Raw genomic sequence first — 23,658 nt, 5'->3', positions numbered from 1 at the left:
AAAAACCGCTTGTATTGCGTATCCATATCTATAACCTCGTTTGGAATTTCAAAAAGAACTCTCTGTGCCATGTGGTCAGATGCCCAATTCTCCATTACACTAGCTTCTATTAAGTCTGAATTTGTTATAATATTGTCTATGCAGCTCTTTGAAGTGGCTGTAATTCTTGTATTTTCGAGTACACAGAGATATAAATTAAAAGTGTTTAATATTGCAACAAATTCCGACCTCATCTGGTTTTCTTGTACCATTTCTATATTAAAGTCCCCGGCGAGAAAGATTGACTTTCCTTCATTAAATATTGTTTGAAGTAAAAGTTCTAATTTATCAAAAAATACCTTAACATTACCGCTTGGTGGTCTATACCAGGTGTCCAAGAGCACCCTGGACATAGGAGATTAACATGGGAAAATGGTTTTGATTTTTTTGCGCCTGTACGGTTCATTTAATGGAAAAACGCTTTAGATAAAAGTTGTAGAGCACATTTTCGGCTATCAACTTGTAATTTTTTCAATACCGTAGATTTGACCATTAAGACGAAAAACGGATCTAAAATTCGGAAATTTTAAATCTCCCGCCAAGCGGTCGTTAAGGAAAGTTTATATCCGGTGGTGCTACCAACCTTTCAAAATCATAACAAATCGTTGTCAATCATTCTGTAATCAAAACATTCAAAACAAGTTTATTTAGTAATAATTTTGAGTTACTACCCACATACTGCGAAGAAAATACAAATAAATCATGATAAAAAGACTTTATCAGGAGCCACAGTCCCAAAATCTGGTAAGTTGCGTTCATAACCTCATTCAATGTCTCTACTAAACTTATTTACTTTGTAGCAAAATTCTTTAAGAAAACACTGGTTTTGCTTGCAAATATTTAATGAGGATGACCGAATCACCTATCTCAAGCCTCTTCATAACACTACCAAACGATTTAAAGTGATAAAAACAATGGACTAGGAAAGCCTGCAGATGTTTGAAGATAAGTTGCTTTACTATACAGGGACCACAAAAGAGGGTAAATACTTCCCTCAAAAGTGGTGCAATTTAGTAACCTATGTGACTGATAGTTTTATTGTATCCTTCTGTTTTGTAGTTTTATCAACACACCATAGTGTTTAAGTGGTTTTACATTGTATGATGTTAATAAAAAGGCATTTTTTATAACTGATTGTCAATGTTTTTTCCCATCTCTACAGGGTAAGGTAAGTACTGATATTTAATTAGCTCCATTAGTTAACTTGAACATCATTCACCTACAAGGATACTTGTAAAATGTTTACTAACTTTGGTTAGTAAACATTTAAGTTAGTAAGTATTTAGTATTTAGTTAGTAATAGGTTATTTGCAAGTAATGTGTAACTCGAGTTCACATTTGATTAGTAAAGGTATGTCCTGTGAAATGGTGTATTGAATTAGAAGCAAATTGTTACTCTTTAGAGACTTTCAATCACTACATTTCACCTACCTTTGCTAATTTGGAACTCCACTATTAGGTTAGTAAGACAAAGTTGTTTTTAGCATAGCTTGTATGGTGACAGGTTCACCCACTCACACTCAATCTGTGGAACAATCACTGTTTATGTGGTAAGACCAGTTTTCTTTGCCTATGCCTTGTACCTAAGCTTTTCACTTGAAGAAAATGTATACTGTACCTTGAACTGTGAATAAATAATTAATACAAACGTTCAGTGTACAAAGTTTTATTTGGAACAATTGAGTGTGTGGAAAAAAGAACACAATTATAATGTTAATACTTAAACCTAGAATAGAACAGCTCATGTAGATAGCTCAATTGAAAAGTTGGTTTTTCGACAATACCTACCCATATACAAAAAGTTTTGTCACCTGACTGATAATTTGACTGTGTAAGTCCATATTCTCTTCTTAGAAGGGGTTTCTCAGAGGTTTTATAGCCAGTTTAAGATTATTCACATTTCACATGCACATCAAATTTTGAGATTTAAGTCAGATACCAACTGAATCATTTTAAGTTTTACTTGCAACACTGGTGAAGACCCTCGCTGATGATAGTCCATGAAGTTAAGCACATTGAAACTAAATCACATCACTTTTGAAGGAAGTATTTGGCCCCTTTGTTGTTGTCCCTGTACAGTAGGAAACTTATCTTCAAAGATCTTCATTGTCCACTGTTTTCATCACTTTAAATTGTTTGGTAGTGTTATGAAGAGGCTTGAGATAGGTGATTCGGTCATCCTCATTAAATATTTGCAAGCAAAACCAGTGTTTTCTTTAAGAATTTTGCTACAAAGTAAATAAGTTTAGTAGAGACATTGAATGAGGTTATGAATGCAACTTACCAGATTTTTGAACTGTGGCTACTGATAAAGTGTTTTTATCACGATTTGATTGTATTTTCTTCGCATTATGTGGGTAGTAACTGAAAATTATTACTAAATAAACTTGTTTTGAATGTTTTGATTACAGAATGACTGACAACGATTTGTTATGATTTTGAAAGGTTGGTAACACGACCGGATATAAACTTTCCTTAACGACCGCTTGGCGGGAGATTTAAAATTTCCGAATTTTAGACCAGTTTTTCGTCTTAATGGTCAAATCTACGGTATTGAAAAAATTACAAGTTGATAGCCGAAAATGTGCACTACAACTTTTATCTAAAACGTTTTTCCATCAAATGAACCGTACAGGCGCAAAAAAATCAAAACCGTTTTCCCATGTTAATCTCCTATGTCCAGGGTGCTCTTGGACACCTGGTATATTGCCACTACTATTATAATTTTTGTTCGACTTATTCGAACTTCCGCCGCCGCGCACTCAAATACTCCAGATACTGATAAGTTATCAAGTTTTTTTCGGGTTTTGGCACTCGCACTTTTCTCTACAAAGACCGCAGTCCCACCATGTTTACCTTCATCCCGACAGAACATCGAAATCAGCTTGAAGTTCGTGATTCCTAATTGTTTTAGTTGACTCTCAGATTTCCAATGTTCAGATATACATAAGATTCTGCAATCTGGATTTTCTTCAATCATTTGATTTATGCAAAGTATTGAGTAGTTAGTTAACGATTGAACATTCTGGTGTATAATGCTTATTTGGAATCTCTGACTATTTGGTTTTATGACTTCATACAGGTTTTGGTTTGCTTGTAATGATTGGTCATTTGTTGATGTAGGTTCTATAAAAAATTATTGCCATAGTCAATTTGATTTTTGTATTGCACTAGTCTTCTTTGATACACGGGGCACTTTGTGTCTATTGCTGAGTGTTTGCTCATTTCGTGTGGAAGTTTCATTTTTATGCAATTTGGACATTGCCACTCTGTTGCTTGACAATCTTTTGCGTCATGTTCGCCAGTGCATTTATAGCAGCATTTTTTCTCCTTACAATATTTTGCCACGTGTCCCAGCCCTGAACAGTTGTAACAGATCGCAAGGTTAAAATGTTCTTCCACATGCAGTTTTGTCAGATCAAAGTTTATTTTTTCCTTCTTCAAAAACCATTTTACAATCTCTGGTTCGGCCTGCAGAATTATGTTCTCTTTCAATTGGTTTCTACACTGTCTTCTACTCACTACTGTTATTTTGTCCGCCGTTATTGGTGTAGACAGATCGTTCTTAATATCTTCATTTAGTCTTAAGAGTTCTTCCACAAGCTCTTCATTGGATGAGCCTTTGAGCACCCCTGTTATTGTAAACATAGGGTATACGTTTTTAGATTCTTTTACCGTTATGTTGTTTTTGTCTTTGAGCGCAGCTTTTAGCTTGTCTTGTTGTGCCTTGTTGCAGCTTTCAAGCACCAGCGCTCCACTTTTTAAATATCTGATATTTCTGAAGCCTCCATCTAAATCTTTCAGTGACAGTTCATTTTTCAAGCAGTGTAGGGTTTCCTTTGGATTCGACACATTTTTTATTTGGATAATTGTTTCGATCTTCTTAACAGTTTTTGGTGTCGACCATGTTGTAGGCGTCTTATTTGTTGGCAGGTTTGTTGTATCCGTGTGGGCTATTTGAGCATATGTTTTTTGAGTTTTATATGTTGGGTGTTGCGTATTTTTCAGTGTCTCTTCAGTGGTAATATTATCTAGGTGTGTATATGTATTATTAACCTGTTGGGTGTTAAATTTATGTTCCAGCTCTAATTTTTCACGTTCCAGGTGTCCTATCTTGCAAGTTAACATAGTTAAGCATTTATGTATGACAATGATGTCATCTGTTACGGATTGAAGATGCGGTTTCTTGTTGCTTTCGTGACTTGCTGCCAGTTGTATATTGTCTAAGGCTTGAAAGATTGCTGTAATAAAATCTTCTGTTGTCGGTGTACTATGTTGGAGCTCTTCGGTTTTTCTATATAAAATATTTTCTTCATTGTTGTCATTATCTTGTTGTTTTGATTCACAATCTTCTGTTTGCGTTGTGCGTTGAGTGCCTTCACATTGTCTTTTGCTCTGTTGGCTGTTTGACGACGCTTCAGGTGACATTTCCAATCTGGATCTCTTATTTAAGGGGGTGCGGGTGTCTTCATTTTGAGGTGGGCTTCTTTCAATTTGAAAACTTGGCTTAAACAAATCGACGTTCCCCTGTATATCTGAATTCTTATCAGTTTGTTTATGTTCCGTATGTTTACTCGATGTCGATGTCGATTCGGTTAACGTCTCGGACGTTTCGGTTTCTGAATGGTGTAGTTTATTTATCAAAGTAAGATCGTTTGTGATATCGTGTTCCTTATCGGATGTATTTACGCCAATAATTTTTTGTATCTCTATAGTAGATAAACTGCTTACAGACCCTAATGAAGAACTTCTTGCCCTATCGTCTTGTTTTTTGAGGTGTTGTTTTTTCTTTACTGAAGGAAAGGCACCATCACTTGTATCACCCATTTTCCGTTTAAAACAATTTTATAAGTCACTTTTTACTACAAGAAAAGGTTAAAATCGGGAGCGTGTAAAAAATGTCGCACTCGTATCTACTGCGACGCACTAAAACCTATTGAATGAAATAATAATGTTGAACGAAAAGCTCGGGAGACGGGCTCTCTTTGCCAACGCATTAACGGAGGTCGCATTTACGCAGTGAACGCACGAAATGAGAAGTTTTAAGCCACATTGAAAATGAACCCAACAACAACCAGTACCCGAAGAATATCCCGGCAGTTTAACATACCACAGTCCATCTAGTTATACGACGTAATATGCTGGATCCATATCATTATCAAACAGTTCAAGAACTGTTACCGCAAGACTTAGAGTCAAGGATGATTTTTTGCAATTTTATCTTAAATCAGAACGTTTTTTTTTACAGAAGTATCCTTTTCACTGATGAAGCCTGCTTTACGCGGAGAGGAATCATAAATCTTCACAACAGCCATGAATATTCGAATCAAAATCCACATATTACAATAACCCCCATTATTACCAAAAGGAATTCTAAATAAATGTGTGGGCTGGAATCCTTGGACGATATTTGGTTGGGCCAGTTATTTTACCTAATTGCTTGAATGGTGAAAGTTATTTGCTTTTCCTATAAAACACTCTTCCAGAGCATCTTGAAGATTTGCCTAGTCAATTGCGGCTTGATATGTGGTAAATGCACGATGGTGCGCCTACGCATTTTTCTATGAAAGTTTGTGAATTTTTGAACCAACAGTTTTGAAATCGATGGATAAGTCGCGGAAATAATTTCCTGCAACTCTGGCCACCGCGATCGCCAGATTTGAATAAGTGTGATTGTTTTTTCTGGGGGCTTTGTATATTCAACTCCCGTTGAATCTAGAAAAGATTTATGGAGTCGTATTAGTAATAAATGTACCATTATAAAAAATGACTGTAAAAGAAATTATAAGTAAAAAAAAATATCTTTCTAGTCTCTATTTTTTGTGGTAAAAAATAAAAATAAAAGTTTATAGTTAATCACTCAGAAACCCCACATAGACTGCAAATGTGTCATGTTTTCCCAAATAATTCGCAGTTCGGTGGGGTAAAAAGAGATATGTCCTTACTAAAAAAGACGCCGTATAGATAGATCTTCGCAACCAGTTGGATTACCTACGGGTAAAGGGTCTAAACAGTAGCCTAGTAGTTTAAAACTTGCACAAAATATCTCATTCTATATGTATCTCAAACTGTAGGAGTTAAAAAGAAAACATCAATATTTTTTTGAAACTTTAACACCTTGTATCTCGTTAACCATGGAGCCTGAGAAAAAAAAGTTAAACGGCAACACGACTTGTTTTGAGATCCTCTACACGCCCCTGCTCTATGTCCATAAGGTTGTGAATCACCCTGTATAATAATAGAAATTTTAGAATAGAATAGAAACCGGGAAGTAAATACCTGCTGTACTTACCGTTCAGCTGAACAGGAAGTAACATACAGGATTAAAAGGAATTTATTAGAATATTTTCATTTTATTTAATAATTAAGATGATTTTGTTCAAGTCGTACAAAAAATAGTATAAGCATCACGAACAGTAATAGCTTTACTGATCTCAGACAAATTAGAATCCAAACTTTGTCATTGATCAGTAAAGCTTACTTACTGTTCTTGATACTTAATATACTATTATAACATAAGCAAACCTTTCAGGATTTGAGAATTTAATTAAAATTTAGACTACCGTTTTATATTTATATCTATTTAATTTAGGAAAGTATTGTGGCGACACTGTCAGCAGTGTCAGCCGGCAAGAAGCAAAAAGAAGAATAGGACGCAAGGACCTGACTTCAGGGCGATGACGAGACACTTTAACTCAGGATTACAACACAAGATGGACGATTCTTGCTCAATGCTTACGTTTTTCGATCTCAATCATTTTCTAGTTAGTTCCTACAAAAATCTGTTATATTTGATTCTACATTGAATTCGAAGGGATTCAATAAAGTGGAGTGTTAAGTTGGTGAAGATTATTATTTTCCTTCTCCTTCTATGACACCCTTCATTGGTGACCCCGACACAAAAGAATCTACAAGCCAGAGTCAGACTTACTTTTTGGACGTTCTAGAACGCTGAACCATTCGAAAACTCACAACTCTCGCACCACAATGGCTACGGAACAACAAGGTACTTCATCATCTCTATCACCTTCAGTTGCAGCACCAGCTCCTACCCACATGGTAGAGAGAGTATCCTTAAAAGTACCACCTTTTTGGCCAAACGAACCGGCACTATGGTTTGCTCAGTTAGACAGTCAGTTTGCTATTAGTGGTATTGTGAATGACAACACCAAATATAATATTGTTGTGGCTAACCTAGACTTTAACCAAGTCCAACTCGTGCGTGACTTAATAGCACAACCTCCTACTGCCAATCAATATGGAACTATTAAGCAGGAACTCATACAGAGACTATCCGCTTCTCAACACCAAAAAATCCACCAGCTTCTTCAACAGGAAGAAATGGGTGATCGAAAGCCATCCGAGTACCTCAGGAAGCTGCAGAGTTTAGCACCAACTTCCCTTCCAGAGGACTTTCTCAGAACATTATGGACTGGAAGACTTCCCCAGCAGATTCAGACAATTCTAACCACTCAGGAAGGTATGTCACTAGACAACTTAGCCAAATTAGCTGACAAAATTCATGAGGTATGTACACCATCTTTAGCTTGTACAGTTTCTAGTGTAGATTCTGATATACACAAACAATTGGCTGAAATTGTTAAGCGTCTGGACAGATTGGAGACCAAAAGTTGTTGTCATAGACAACCACGCTCCAGATCTAGGACATCAGAGAGAACGACAACCAACAGGGCCTCGAACCAAAGTACTCTTTGCTATTATCATTCCAGATTCGGTGATAAAGCAAAAAAATGTAATAGCCCATGTTCTTTCACTATCTCGGAAAACTCAAGGGGGGAGAACCAGTAGCGGCGGGTTTTCTACCCTCCTCAAACCCGCGCCGCTTATTTGTGACTGACAATTCATCAAAAATTCGTTTTTTAGTGGACACCGGCGCCGAGGTTTCCATTTTTCCATACACTTTGCTTAAAGAAAGGCGTCCTCGCTCCAATTACCAGCTTTTGGCAGCCAACAACTCAGAAATTTCGACCTACGGACAGCGTACTTTCACCTTGGACTTTGGACTTCGCAGAAGCTTTCGTTGGACATTTCTTGTGGCCGATGTTTCACATCCAATTTTGGGAATCGACTTTTTATCTTTTTACAACATTATTGTAGATAGCAGAAAGCTCGCAATCTTTGACAGGACAACTGGCCTATCAACCATTGGAAATAATGCCAATTCTTACGGTCCTTTCATTCAAACTATGATTGTCCTTACAGAGTACCACAAACTTCTCAAAAATTTTCCATCACTTACCCAGCCACGCAACCAACACTCCAAAGCCAAACACAACACTGTTCATACCATTATAACTACCCCTGGCCCACCTGCATCAGCTCGCCCTAGACGTTTGGCACCTGACAGACTTGTCATCGCCAAAGAGGAGTTTCAATCCATGTTGGAACAAGGAATCATCCGCCCATCAAAAAGTAGCTGGTCCTCACCTTTGCATCTTGTTCCCAAAAAGGACACTTCTTGGAGACCGTGTGGAGACTATCGAGCTCTTAATGCTCGTACCGTTCACGATTCTTATCCGATCCCCAACATCAAGGACTTTACTCATGGATTGGCCAACAAGAAACTATTTTCCACCCTGGATTTGGTTCGCGCTTACAATCAAATACCGATTGCTGCTGATGATATACATAAGACTGCAGTGACAACACCGTTTGGTCTGTACGAATTTGTGTACATGTCCTTCGGGCTCAGAAACGCTGCTCAAACATTTCAGAGGTTTATGGATGAAATTTTCCGTGACTTGGATTTCTGTTTTGTCTACATTGACGACATCCTTGTTGCCTCTGAGTCAGCCGATCAACATTTAGAACATTTACGTATGGTATTCGAACGTTTATGCCAATATGGAATTTTAATAAATTCGTCAAAATGTGTTTTTGGCCAAAATAAAGTTCTTTTCTTAGGTCATGAAGTTTCGGCAGAGGGCATCAAACCAACAGACGAGAAGTTTTCTGCTATACGGAATTTTACCAAGCCCAACAACACTCAGCAACTTCGACGGTTTCTTGGGATGTTAAATTTCTACCGTTCATTCATTCCCAAGGCTGCTGAGCTTCAAGCACCATTACATGACTTACTTAAAGGTAAGCAGAAAAAACAGCAACCAATAACTTGGACTGATGTTGCAGTGAAGGCATTTGAGAGCTGTAAGGAAATCCTCGCTGAAGCCACCTTTTTGTCACATCCCTTACCTTCTGCTCAACTCATTCTGTCTACAGATGCGTCGGATTTTGCTGTAGGAGCCTCCTTACAACAAAAGAACAATGATCAACTTCAACCATTGGCTTTTTTCTCTCAGAAGTTAAATACTGCTCAGGCTAAGTATAGTGCTTATGACAGAGAACTGTTCGCCATTTATGCTGCTATTAAACACTTTCGATTCATGTTAGAAGGCCGCAGATTTACTGTTTTTACTGACCACAAACCAATCACTTTTGCTTTCTATCAAAAAAGTGACAAGTGCACTCCTAGACAGTTTCGATATTTAGATTTCATTGCACAATTTACCACTGACATTCGCCATGTTCAAGGTTCAGACAACATAGTAGCAGACTACCTTTCCAGACCTGAAATCTCGAGTATTGAAGATATTCAGATTAATTACCAAGCAATAGCTGCAGATCAGACTGACGACGCAGAACTAAACCAGCTGCTTACTGACTCCAGTTTAAATCTTCAACAGATTCAAATCCCAGGCACTGATGTTCAACTTTACTGTGATGTTTTTGAAAATAAATTTCGTCCTTATATCCCAGAAAAACATCGACTTAGTATTTTCAGAAAGCTTCATGGAATTTCTCACCCCGGTGTTAAGGCAACCATCAAGCTTCTGACCAGTCGTTTCGTATGGAGAAACATCAAGAAAGAAGTAGCCCTTTGGAGTAGGCAATGCCTCAACTGTCAACGCTCCAAAATCAACCGACATACTAAGACAGCTCACCAGAAAATTTCTATGCCTGACTACAGATTTGACCATGTCCACATCGACATAGTTGGACCATTGCCATCGTCCAGTGATTTTCGTTATGTGTTAACAATGATGGATCGTTTCACTAGATGGCCCGAAGCAGTTCCAATTAAAGACATGTCAGCAACCACCATTGCATCCACCTTTATTTCTACTTGGATATCGCGTTTTGGTGTACCCAGCAAGATTACTTCGGATAGAGGGAGACAATTTGAATCAAGCTTGTTCAAAGAACTTTCCAGATTCTTGGGTATTCTGCACATCAAAACAACATCATATCATCCTCAAGCAAATGGTTTTATTGAACGTTTTCATAGGACCCTTAAAGCAAGCCTCATTGCAGCCAAGTCGGATCGTTGGACTGAAGTTTTACCAATAACCTTATTGGGTCTTCGAAACATTTTCAAAGAGGACATTGATTGTTCACCAGCTGAGCTTGTTTATGGAACCACTCTTAAACTACCAGGAGAATTTCTAAATTCATCCACTGAACCAGCCAACGAAAATGAGTTGGTCAGCAAACTCAGAGCAACAATGTTAGAACTTCAACCTAGACCAGCATCTGATCATAGCAAGATTAAAACTTTTATCTCCAAGGACCTTTCAAGTTGTTCCCATGTTTTTGTGCGAAATAATGCAGTAAAACCACCTTTGACAGCGCCTTACTCTGGACCCCATCGTGTTATCTCCAGAAGTGACAAGTTCTTCAAGATTGACCTTGGCAATCGTAGTGACAACATCACAATAGACCGCCTAAAGCCCGCCTATCTGCCAGATGATTTCCAGATCCAGTCCGAACATTCGTATGCGCGCCTTGAAGAAGTTCGAAAATCTCCCGCAACGTTGCCAGCTAAGACAAGGAAAACAGTTCGTTTCGCGACTTTGTCGCTGGACGGGGGGTACTGTGGCGACACTGTCAGCAGTGTCAGCCGGCAAGAAGCAAAAAGAAGAATAGGACGCAAGGACCTGACTTCAGGGCGATGACGAGACACTTTAACTCAGGATTACAACACAAGATGGACGATTCTTGCTCAATGCTTACGTTTTTCGATCTCAATCATTTTCTAGTTAGTTCCTACAAAAATCTGTTATATTTGATTCTACATTGAATTCGAAGGGATTCAATAAAGTGGAGTGTTAAGTTGGTGAAGATTATTATTTTCCTTCTCCTTCTATGACACCCTTCAGTATTAACATTAATTACTAGCCTTCTTGCGAGGAATTCAAAAATGAGATTAGAAACAGGGTGTTTCATTTGAAAATCAAAAGTTGGTGTTCTTTCCGACTCATCTGGTAACAAAAGTCCTAAATATTTTGGAAAGACCCAATTTAGGCTACACTCCAAATTTTAATGAAGAATATTGAGTTGTTCTGTAGAGACTTTTAATATACCATCACCGTGAATCACCCTGTATATCATATACTACTGCCGTTGAGAAATTACCACATATCCAAACTGTTTTAAATTACAGCTTTAATAGCAAATTAGATTTTTAGGAGCATATTTCTTAATACTGCTTTTCCCGGCACTTCCAAGTCGATTTTAACTACAACTTTAAGCGAAGTTGAGGTTTGAATGTGACAGATCAGGTGCAAAATGACACAGCCTAAACTAAACTTATCTAAGTTGTCCTTAAACTCAACTTAGCCAGGGAAACTAACATAGATGCTTAATAATGTTGTTGCAGGATTTAGAAACAGAATAGGAATAGGTATGTTTATATTTGTAGTCAGATTGTCGCTATTTTAATAGTATATTACATACTCAGGTGGAAAGTGTTTGATTGTTGTTTGTTGAAGTTGAATAAACGACTGGTGATTTGTTTACAATCTTGACAACGTCATTATTGTGCTATTCTGTCTTTAATATTTTGAGCTGAAACGTTTCTTAAAGTGCTTTTAACATGGAGATTTCTGAAGACGCAGATGTTACTCATCATCACCTGAACTGCGAGCTGTTGCAGAGGTGGCAGCACAGTCTCTTAACTATAAAAAATAAGCCTGTAAAGTGTATTCTTATGTAGGTTGGTAGTTATCGTAATTAAAGATTTGTTCATTAACTTTAGTATATTACTTAAAAATACATTAAACGACTTGAACCACGTTGCGTTTTCCTTTCGTTCCCTCTAACACTGCTCGACCCATTCTAACCTCTATTCGAAGTGTCAACATACAATGTTGACTGACTTATACTATTTGAACACTCTCTTATACTACTCTAACATCCCCCTTCTTAAAGATCTAACCTCTGAGGAGGCCTTACAAGGCTACCTGAATGAAAAGTAATGAAGGCACGATTTCTTAGCTTCTGTGGACTTGTTTATTTGTATCAAAAAATAGGGTGCACTCGGGCACATTTACATGCAAATCCAACAAAATTTCTAACCATAATTTTACTACCGCTAAAACTTAATTCTATCATCCGTCAAAAACAAAAAAAACTGCCGAAAATCAAATGTCCTTGTCTTGTCGAACGTCGCCCGTCACAACTAGGGATGCGCCACTACATCGACAAATCGTACATGCCGGCCACCTTGAAATATCCCGTTATTTCAAGATTAACAAAAAAAACACTCGCTCAGAACTGGTCACATACACAAGCACGCTGCACTAAACGCGGCACTTGGCTAATCCAGTAGGGGTAAAGGACACAATCGAGTAACAGCTCGACGACAGACTCCTCCTTTTGTCCGCACGGACGCCACTCGTACATAGCCGTCTTTGCCTGGATGAACTGCCTCTACTCGTCCTAATGGCCAGTGCATCGGGGGTTCGTGATCTTCCTTGATTAGAACTAAAACACCTTCTTTAAGGTTGTTTTGGACTACTTTCCACTTGGATCTCTGCTGAAGAGTGTTAAGATAGTCTCTACTCCAAATAGCCCAAAATCGCTGTAGCATTTGCTGAATTTGTTTAAAGCGCTGCAGGCGATTAATGTTTACATCAGGAACTCGTGACTGAGGAACAGCTACCAGACTGCCACCAATCAGAAAGTGTGCTGGCGTAAGCACTTCCATGTCGGTAGGGTCGTCACTCAAGGGAAGGATAGGTCGGGAATTGAGTATAGCTTCAACTTGATTAAGCAAAGTATAAAATTCTTCAAAGTTTAAGTGACAATCTCCCAATACTCTTTTCAAATGATACTTTACTGAACGCACGGCAGATTCCCAGAGCCCGCCAAAGTGTGGCGATCTGGCAGGAATGAAATGCCAATTGATTTTATGCTCCGAAAAATACCTGTTATATTTATCGCAGCTAGTGGTGTTTTCGATAAGCTTGCATAATTTAGTGAGATCATTATTGGCTCCTACAAAATTAGTAGCGTTGTCGCTAAAAATATCGCTAGGTAATCCCCGCCGAGAGACAAATCTTTTAAAGGAATTCATAAATGCAATAGAAGTTAAATCAGAAACTAACTCAGCATGAACCGCTCTGGTGGTAAAACAAATGTATATGCATACATAGCATTTAATTAAAACGCGGTTACGAGTTTTGCCATCTTTCAGCAGGTAAGGACCTGCATAGTCTACGCCACATGAAGCGAATGGTCGAGAAGGAACAACTCGCGATTCGGGTAAATCTCCCATTATTTGTTTGATGGACAACGGCTTGACACGGAAACAAGTCAAGCAACGATGCAGAACCTTACGAACCACTTGCCGTCCATTTATGATCCAAAACTTATTTCTAATTTGAGTCAAAAGAAATTGTGGTCCCGCGTGTAAGAATTTATAATGATAATATTTTATAAGCATTTCAGTAAATATATGCTTGGCCGGTAAAATAATTGGGTGTTTATTTTCGTATTCTAGCTGAGAATTGCTAAGTCGACCGCCTACCCGCAATAAACCTTTAGGATCTAGAAATGGTGTTAAACTCAACAATTTACTACTGCGAGGTACGGAATTGCCTTTTTTAATTTCTACCAGTTCAGCAGAAAAATGGTCCGATTGAACCAAATTACAGAGAAGAAACAAAGTTTCATCCAACTCAATACTTGTCAAGGGACCTTGAATTTTAATAGTTTTCCTAGTATTATTTATAAACCTACGAATGTAGCTATAAACCCTAACAGTTTTAGAAAAACAAGACCATTTAAAAAGACCGTCAGTAGAAACGTTTTTTCGGACAACCGGGAAAGACAGTTGCAACTTTACTTTGCGTACTTCTGGAACCTCAACAGGAGAAATTTTATTAAAGGGCCATTCATCTTTTGGTTTAGTCATGAATTCTGGTCCATGCCACCAAAGGTCTAAATCTAACAAAGTTTCAGGATCAACTCCTCTGGACACAATGTCAGCTGGATTATTTTTGGAGTCAATATGCCTCCACTCGCAATGCTCGGTCAACCGCTGGATTTCAGCCACGCGATTGGCGACAAATACTTTCCATCTGTTTGGCTCGGAGTTTAACCAGCTTAACACAATGCTCGAGTCAGTAAATAGAGTTACGTCTTCAAAAGAAAATTTTAAGGTTGACGCTACCTTGTTAAAAAGCTGAGCTAACAAAAGAGCGCCACAGAGTTCTAATCGAGGTAGACTCAAGGAACTCATCGGAGCCAAACGAGACTTTGCACATAATAAATGCGACTGGCTACCGCCGCCTTTGGTATCTCTTGAAACAATATATACACACGCACCATAAGCCAATTCAGAGGCATCAGAAAAACCGTATAGGGCTGTAAACTCAGGCGGGTTTGTGGCATTTAATACGCACCTGGGAATTTGTACATTATTCAGATATGACAACTTTGAACTGAAATTAAGCCATGTTTGAGCCAAATGGTTGGGTACCTCCTCATCCCAGTCTAAATGAATCCGCCATACGCTTTGTAAGATAAGCTTGGCTTTGACAATTACTGGACTAACCAAACCTAGGACGTCAAATAACCGACCAATACTGGCTAAAATAGTACGCTTCGTTATTGAACTTGATGGAGATTTCACATCAAAATCGTAACTAATCGTATCGTCCGCAGGTTTCCAAACGGTTCCTAATGTTTTAGTGTCAGAATCAGCTCGAATGTAAAATTCGTCTTGACCTGAACCCTCATGACCTTCAATGAGAAGATTACAATTTGAAAGCCATTTTCTTAATTTAAATCCATATGAAAGTAATGTGGAATCAATTTGCTGCTTTAAGCTGTTTAAATGTTCTACATCATGGTGTCCAAAAATTAAATCGTCCATGTAAAAATTATTAATTATTATTTCACTGATTTCAGGATTGGACTCCTTGCATCGCAAACCAATTTCATGTAAAACACGTGTGGCAAGAAAGGAAGCACTAGCTGTACCATAAGTTATGGTATTTAGCTCATAATGATTTAATTTTTGAGACACCGGGTCACGAAATAATATTCTTTGTAGTTTTCTTTGGGATGGATGTACCAATATCATCCGATACATCTTCTCAATGTCTGCAATTAATAAAATCAAATATGTACGCATACGTAAGACAGTGTTAAAAATATCTGGTTGAACTTTTGGACCGACTTTTAGGACATCATTCAGGCTCAAACCGGTCGAAGTTTTGAGACTAGCATTAAATACAACTCGCAGTTTTGTAGTACTGCTCGACTCTCTTAAGACTGCATGATGACTAAAATAAACATGTAAATCTTCAGGTTTATCAAGGCTAGGATCTACTTTAGACATATGTTCCAATTGTTCATATTCGTTCAAAAACTCCTTATAACTGTTCTTCAAATTAGGATTCAAACTTAATTTCTTATCTAAAGAATTGAAACATCTTGCCGCAATAGAGTATGATTCACCTAGACTTGTAAAATTGTCCCTCAAAGGTAGTTTGACAATAAATCTACCTGAACTATCATTTTCTACGTTTTCCCGAAAATGCATCTCGCAATCTAACTCTTCTTTACTAAATTTACTTCGATCACTTGGTATGTTTTCAATCTGCCAAAATTTTTGCACAGTATTTTGCAACAGATTGTCGGCTAAACAATCTAAAGTCAGAAAACAAGCAGATTTATTTCTTGCCATTTCAAAATCTAGGGGCCCAGCTAATACCCAACCAAACTTCGTATTTTGTAAAATAGGTAATCTACTGCCTAGCTTAATTTGGTCTCCCTCTAAACATGAAAAGAAAATCTCTGCACCTAACAAAAAATCTATTTCTGCTGAGTCTCCAAAAGATGGATCAGCTAATCTGATGTTGCTAGGCAACTTTAGCTGTGAAATATCAAACGCCATTTGTGGAAGTCTACTCGTTATATTTTCCACCACTAAAATATTTATGTTAGATGCAAACGACTCACTCACTGATTTTATAGTTGTGCTGAATTTTGATAAAATGCTGGATGTGATATTGTTTAGCCCTGCCACAGGAATTTCTACCGACTTTGTTGTTAAATTAAGCTGTTGTAATATTCGGGATGAGCAAAAATTAGATTGACTAGCGGAATCCAACAGTGCTCGACATTTAAACCATTTATTATTGTTGCCCAAAACATTGATGACTGCTGTGGGTAGCAAAACCTGAGTTTTAGAATATGAAGTATTAATTGGCTCTTGATTACTCAAAGTACAAGTATTAAAAGTAGCGAAGGACTCTCCTGCAACCGTGTTGTCAGTGTGCAAGGGATTAGAGTTATTTGACTTATTTATTGGGGTCACACATTGCTGATGTGTGTCATTTTGAACAACTAAATTACAGCTACTAGTTGAATTGTTTAAATTTGGTTTATTTTCATTGATATTGTAAGTAAAATCATGAAGCATTGAGTTATGCTTTTTATTGCAAATCCTGCACCTTTTTCCAGTGCAAGTTTCAGCTGTATGTCCAGGTTTTAAACAATTTGTGCACAAACCTATTTTCCTTAACTCGACCAACCTATCTTTACAAGAAAGAGAAACTAACTTAAAACATTTATAGGTAAAGTGTCCAACTTGATTGCAAAAATAGCATTTTAAATTATTGTAATTTAAAGTGTTTGCTTTGTTATTAACCTGGTTGACTAAAGTCACTTCATCAGGCTTGGATAAACTAAAGTTGACAGAATGCTTGGACTGAGAATATCGGTTTGAAACATTTTCTTTCTGAATCTTTTCTTTATTGCCTATTGTTTCTAATACCTGACATTTGTTTTTTAAAAATTCTAAAAATTCTTGGAATGTGGGCGCATCTTTTTTATTAAAAAGTTCCCATTCTCTTCTTGTGTTAAGGTCTATCTTTTGTGAGATCATATACACTAAGATAGTATCCCAGTGTTCAACTGGCTGGTTTAAACTTGCAAGAGCCCTGATATTCCGCATAAGATTGTCAATCAGTTTGCGAAAACCTTGGGCTGACTCTTTAATGATTGGTTCAATGTCAAACAAATTCCTAACATGATTATGGATAAGTAATCTTTTGTTCTGATACCTTTCTTTTAACAAATCTAAAGCTTGTTGGTAGTTTGCCTCACATATCTCCAAAGACTGCAACACTTGCACTGCTTCACCAGTAAGGCAAGATTGCAAATAATAAAACTTTTGAATCGTACTTATTTCAGTATTATTATGTACAAGAGCCTGGAAAATTTCAAAAAAATTTAACCAACCTTCATATGTACCACTAAATTTTGGTAATGATATTGCCTGTAATCTGGCTGAACTCGTAACCGTATTGCTAACTGCTAGATTTTGTAAATTAGGAATTGCATTTGCACTACCACTGGAATTTGTTACACCAGCTCCAGGGCTGTTCATGCTTTGCTCATAAGAAGACACTATCTTAGATGCTTTGGTTACTACATAAAAATAATCATCCTCAAAAGAATCTCTCTCAAGGGCCTGTTCTGGTTTCAGTAACTCTATTTTGGATTGGACAACCTCAAACTCAGTCCAAGTAGACTCGAGTTTGGATAGCCTTAACTTTAAACTTATCGGGTCCACTTCTTCCCCATTTAAATAAGTGGAAAATCTCGTTAGAGTGGCCTTTAACTGGCCTCTTCGACATATTAACTTTTTTAATTCCTCCACCTCTGTGGGGTCTGGGTATACCTCCGTTTCATTAGGCATTGTTTACTATTTTTTAAAGAAGCTTAATAACGATCAAAAACCCAAATCTTTGCTTAATCAATATGGGCATTAAACATGGGGACAAGGAATAACTTCAATAAGGTTAAAAATAGCTTATTTTGAACAACCAAGGTAAAAGGATACGACCCACCTTATTCTGCTTGACTCTGCATACACGTACTCACGGAGCACTTGCTGTCTCGGGCTTCTGAACTGAAGGCTTTCTTTTTGGAAAATTGAGATTGCACGATCAGGAAACGGTGCTTATTCCCACCTTATTTTTTTTTTAGGTTAGAACTTGTTGTTGATTCATATACCGGGATTTGCTTGTTGATTTCGCTCGAAGGACCATGAAAAGTAATGAAGGCACGATTTCTTAGCTTCTGTGGACTTGTTTATTTGTATCAAAAAATAGGGTGCACTCGGGCACATTTACATGCAAATCCAACAAAATTTCTAACCATAATTTTACTACCGCTAAAACTTAATTCTATCATCCGTCAAAAACAAAAAAAACTGCCGAAAATCAAATGTCCTTGTCTTGTCGAACGTCGCCCGTCACAACTAGGGATGCGCCACTACATCGACAAATCGTACACTGAAGATGTTAGGAATGCACACACTGCCGCGAATAATTTGGTGCGACGGCGAAATTTTCGCCTCGCGAAATATTCGTCGACTCAAAGTCTTTGGCGTATAACGAGGAGCAACAAACTGGCGCGAAAATTTCGCCTGGCGACAACGAAACTCCAGCGGATTTTATTTCTTTCGCGACAAGCCGCGTTTTCTGTCGTTTTCGTTGCGAATCAAAGATGGCTTCAACTGAAATGATAATAGAGTTTGTAAAGAAATATCCGATTTTATACGATTTAAGTCTTCTCGTAAATTGGTATATCGTTTTTCGATGTCATCTTTAATTAGATTTAATATTTCATCAAAACAAGCAATGTCCATTCTGAAATATTTATAAAAAGGCTTTTTATCTAGTCGCAGTTGTGGCATGAGTGTATGAAATTCGCCTTTTTCTTTTCTTTCCAAATTTATATCATGTGTCCAGAGCTTTTTTCTAAAAAAAAAACACCAACTTTAGCACAAAATGTTACTTTTTATTACTCAATTGACGTTAAACATTTTCCTGTCCTGTAAATGTTAAGGCGCTACTGAATTTAAAGTTCCCACATTCCCCCGGCCGACAAAAGGTAGTCCCTAGCTTTTCACAATATTAATTATATTGACAGAAAGTTCACTAGGCAAATCTTCTAAACAAAATAACATTAAATTAATGATACTTTTAAGTTTTTAATCATGGTGGCAATGTAACAGAAATTTGACACCACAAATTTTAATCTTATAGCAAACGAAAAAAAAAAAGAGAAAAAAAAAAAAAGATAATGATAATATAGAAAAAAGAGATAATGTAAAAATATCCTTAATGGATTTTCCCCCTTATTACAACAACACAAACAAAACTTATCATAGTTACATTGAAACACTAACCAACAAAGTATAGCCCCTAGTTTTTCACAGAATTAAAATTAAAAATAAATCATAAAATTTAGTATCTATGGACACAAGTTCCGATAGGTTGATAAAAAAAAATGTCTGTTATTTTCGCTAGTATCCCGTTCATACCCCAAAAGAAAAATTATAAAAGAAAACATATAACAATTAGAATAAAAATAAATGTTTTTGTTATTTTCTTACCTCTAGAGTTTGTAAAAAAAAAACTTAATGTCTCTATGCTTTAACACTGAGGGGGGAGACTTTTCACTCGCGATTCACTAATATTCCGCGCACTATTGTTTGTTTGGGGATTCTATCTTCTTTTCGCGGCACTTCACTGCACTAAACACGGCTTCTGAAGACAATTTGGACGGTGTCTGGATCCTGGAACTACATATCTGTTTACTGCTCTGGATGTGCAAGTGGAACAATTCCCAGAACTGTATTTTCACGATTGCCATGGTGTGTGGTTCGTGATCTAATTAGTGACGAACCGGAACGGGACTGAATTATATCGGAGTGACCACAAGGGTACACCGCAGGTATCTATTTGTTAGTTATATGAGGCTGAGGTGACCGCATGGATACACCTCAAGAATTATAATTTATATAAGGAAGAAGAGGGTATGGGACCTGGAACCGATGATGGTATGACTGGCCGAGGACAAAGATATCACTAGAGCAACATAATTTCTGCCTAGTTCAGTACGCATGGGGGCTGCGAAAGCATGGCCTATCGATCTTTTGGTAACCCTGGTAGAAGACGAGCATCCAGCGGACATTTGATTCACGCACTAGCTCGAGCGGGCTATGGTGCGAAACTATGCTATGCTCCGTTGGTTTATGCCTGAGTGCCTCTAAGGCCGTATCCTTTCTAATCAAAGCTGGCAACGACATCTCTCTGACCTCTGAAGGTTTTTTGAAAGATGAGTGACCGTGGTAAGCAGGTTACCACGGCTTAGTGTGTCTATTCCTACCGCGGCCACGATCACAAACCGACTCAACTGTGGTCGCGGTCTGACGTCCCGTGGCTGGTTTTTCATCGTCAGCGTTTCCAGTCTCCTTAGAGAAATGACCGGGCCTTTAACTTTTGCTGATTCTAGTTTCTATTTCCAGTGGCGTGTATTAGTTTTTACCGAGTCTGATCCAAAGCCTTGTTCGCTCTTGATTTGGTAGTGGCTTCTTCGCGTAGCTACTCCCGTCAGTGTTAAATGCAATAAAAAACGTATTACTACCTACTGCTATTTTAATCTTAATGTCTAACATTCCCGTTATAATAATAAAATCCCTTGTAAAATATATAGGCATATTGATAATAGCCTTAGTTAAGTTATACACTAAAAAAAAAAATCCCTTTGTATTGTTACGATTTTCCCGTGGGTTCACACAAAGTCAATTTAGCTCAACAATTAATACATTTATTTACACTTCAAAACACTCCGTACAATAATTAATACAGCTACTAAAAACACTACTACAATTCCACAATTACTCCGCTATTTAAACTTTACCGCGTTCCCAAATTCACTACAACACTACACTCTACTCTACACTGTCGTCGACGCCGCGTCTTTTATATTCGCAAACCACGTTCTAGAATGACCGCGAAACGCTTCGCGGGTTGCCTTGACCATTCAAGAATCTTCGAGGTAGCGTTTCCTAACTGTAGCCTACTTTAATACGCGCCCGGCCAGATATTGCGGCGCATCGGTTTCATCCCGAAGCGAGCGCTCGTTAAGAAGTATCGAGCATAGTAGGCCCAGACCGTAACAATATAAACCTATATTATAAATTGTCCATTTGCCTGTCACTGGTTTTGTTTTAATACATTGTAAAGGCTTACTGCGATTCTTCGAAAACCTGCAATATGCTTATCCAGCGCTGCTTGCCCATATTATTTCATGTGAAAACAGTTAACGTCCTAATATTGAAACTTTCTAATTTTTCTCTTACGTGCCCCGTTTGACTTTTATAAAGTCTTCAAGTTACATTTTGCAACCGTTTATTTATTACGTTTAGCAACTCATATAATTTTTGAAATTGTAAACCCGTGGAATTTAACGCCCCATATTTTGACTACGGTATTAATTACCGCATATGCTCGTAGTGTACCTACTTTTTTCGCCCCAATATACTTTTCTTTTATTTGCCCCTTTTTTTATATAGGTATTGTATTACATATTTAAAATGAACCCAAAATGTACAATATGTTTTGTTTAACATTGAATTGTCAGATATTAATAATTAATCGGAAACTTTAACTTAGGCAAATAAAAAAATAAAAAATATTATAAAAATAATATAGTTTCTATTAGCTGGTACTTGTTGTCTGGTATTTGTAATGCTAATTCATTGCTGTCAGTACTGCTGTCATAATTTACTGTCATTTTTACTGCTTCATAATTAATTTTTTTTATAGTATAAGTTTCCGATCATTTATTAATATCTGACAATTCAATGTTAAACAAAATTGTGTGTTCTTTTTAAATATATAATAAAATATACAGGGTTCCATTTAAAAAAATATTGTTTTACTTTGTATCTTAATTATGAGTCACCCTGTATAATAGATTGTGGTTGCAAAATATAGTACATATGCATCCTTACAATTTTTATATAAAGCCTTTTTTAAAATTCTTTCTTGTTTAAAAAATAACAAGGGGGTGTCGCTTCCCAGACTCACCTATATGTAAGAATTGAGGGAAGAATAAAAACAAATTTCCCCGTACTAAACCAATTTAATAATTCTTATTCCAATATACCACTCTCTCTGCTGGTGAATATCAGAATGCCCTCCACTTTTCTTAAATCCCTTAACTAAACACCCTAAGAGCACCCGTCTCACAAGTATCTTATTACATACGCCTATCTCTTATCTGTTACAATAATAATTCTCAGGACACTTAAAATAACTTAGCCTAGCAAATTCCCAAAGACGTCCTTTTACACCAATAAGTATGTCGCCATCCAAGAGTGGTTGATAAAAGACGCACTCAAATACTACGAGCCCGTGTGAAGTTCATATGATTACTAACATAGGTATACCATATTTGTGGAGATCGACTCTGAGTTTTGCTTTCACTTACACTCACTACTCCACAAATGGACTACTACTTTTCGAAAAAATTTCTTGTTGAAGCTGCCCTAGAACGTGGTCGGTGTAATTTCGGGACACCCTCTTTATAACATAGAAGTAAATGTAACAATTGTGCTTAAAAGTAAAGTAGAAGAAAGAATAATTTAAAAGTATTCCGTTTGGTTGGCGTGATGAGACTTTTTAATAAATTTGGTCCTTTTCATTAGGCCAGGAGATTTAGTTCACCCAATAAATAATAATAAATAATAGCAAACTGACAGTTACCTATCAATTATAAAACAGTATTTCTAGGTATAACTTAACTGACACTATTCTACAGAACTAATACTTTGATTTCTGAAGTGAAATATAGGTCAAAGCACCATTCACATAGTACCATTTTTGTAGTATTGTCGTGAAAACACAGTTTTCCGATGCGTGGATTTTGAGCTTCGCAGACCGTGATGTAGATGGCGGAATTGCGCTGTATTAAAAAAATCAATAATTTCATCGCGATCTGGCACCTTATGTTGGATATGTTGAGGACAGCCACTAGATGCCGTTAATTGTATGGAATTGTAATTGTATTATTAGAACCATATGGATCCAAAATTCTGAAGAAAAAACCAAAAAATGAAATTTTTCTTTGAGATAAAGATTCAAAGAGATTGATAGGATCTCTTCTCTTCGGGATCGCGTAGAATAAAGACACGTGAAAAATAATTTTGTCTGGTACTAATTTTTATTCGCGTAAAGAAAATCGTTTTCTACGCCAAAAAATAGCCGTTTCGCATGGTTGGTGTCGTGGGTTGCATTTTCCTAATAAAATAATTTAGTTAGATACAAAAACAAAAACCAAACAGCACTAGTAAGTACTGGCCGTCACTACCGTCAGTACCGTACTGTCACGTGTCCCCTGTCAACAGAGTCAATAAATGGTACTAGTCAAAGTGAATCAGTTCAATTAACAAATAGTTTTTTTTTCGATCGGTGTGCGGAACGTGGTGGCTGTGAAATTTTTGCTTCC

At 37.2% G+C, this 23,658-nt stretch overlaps 2 protein-coding genes across 2 annotated transcripts in view; both read right to left on the bottom strand.

The window, feature by feature from the left end:
- Positions 1 to 23,658, bottom strand: part of LOC145725779 (phosphatidylethanolamine-binding protein homolog F40A3.3-like) — a 276,881-nt gene that overhangs the window by 129,392 nt on the left and 123,831 nt on the right. The window lies entirely within an intron of this gene.
- LOC145726078 (uncharacterized) lies at positions 12,656 to 18,052 on the bottom strand. Its single transcript, XM_081975019.1, has 5 exons — positions 17,630 to 18,052; positions 17,332 to 17,563; positions 15,805 to 16,053; positions 15,550 to 15,762; positions 12,656 to 15,084 (listed from the first exon to the last, which is right to left on the bottom strand). Exons 1-5 carry the CDS (start codon positions 18,050 to 18,052, stop codon positions 12,656 to 12,658), a joined length of 3,546 nt encoding a protein of 1,181 aa, XP_081831145.1.

This window comes from Ips typographus, linkage group LG3, assembly GCF_016097725.1.
Source record: "Ips typographus isolate SLU linkage group LG3, UJ_Ityp_2.0, whole genome shotgun sequence".
In the NCBI taxonomy this organism is placed as follows: Eukaryota; Metazoa; Arthropoda; class Insecta; order Coleoptera; family Curculionidae; genus Ips; species Ips typographus.
Note: the sequence above shows the minus strand (reverse complement) of the source record. Positions and strands in the feature narration are given on the sequence as shown.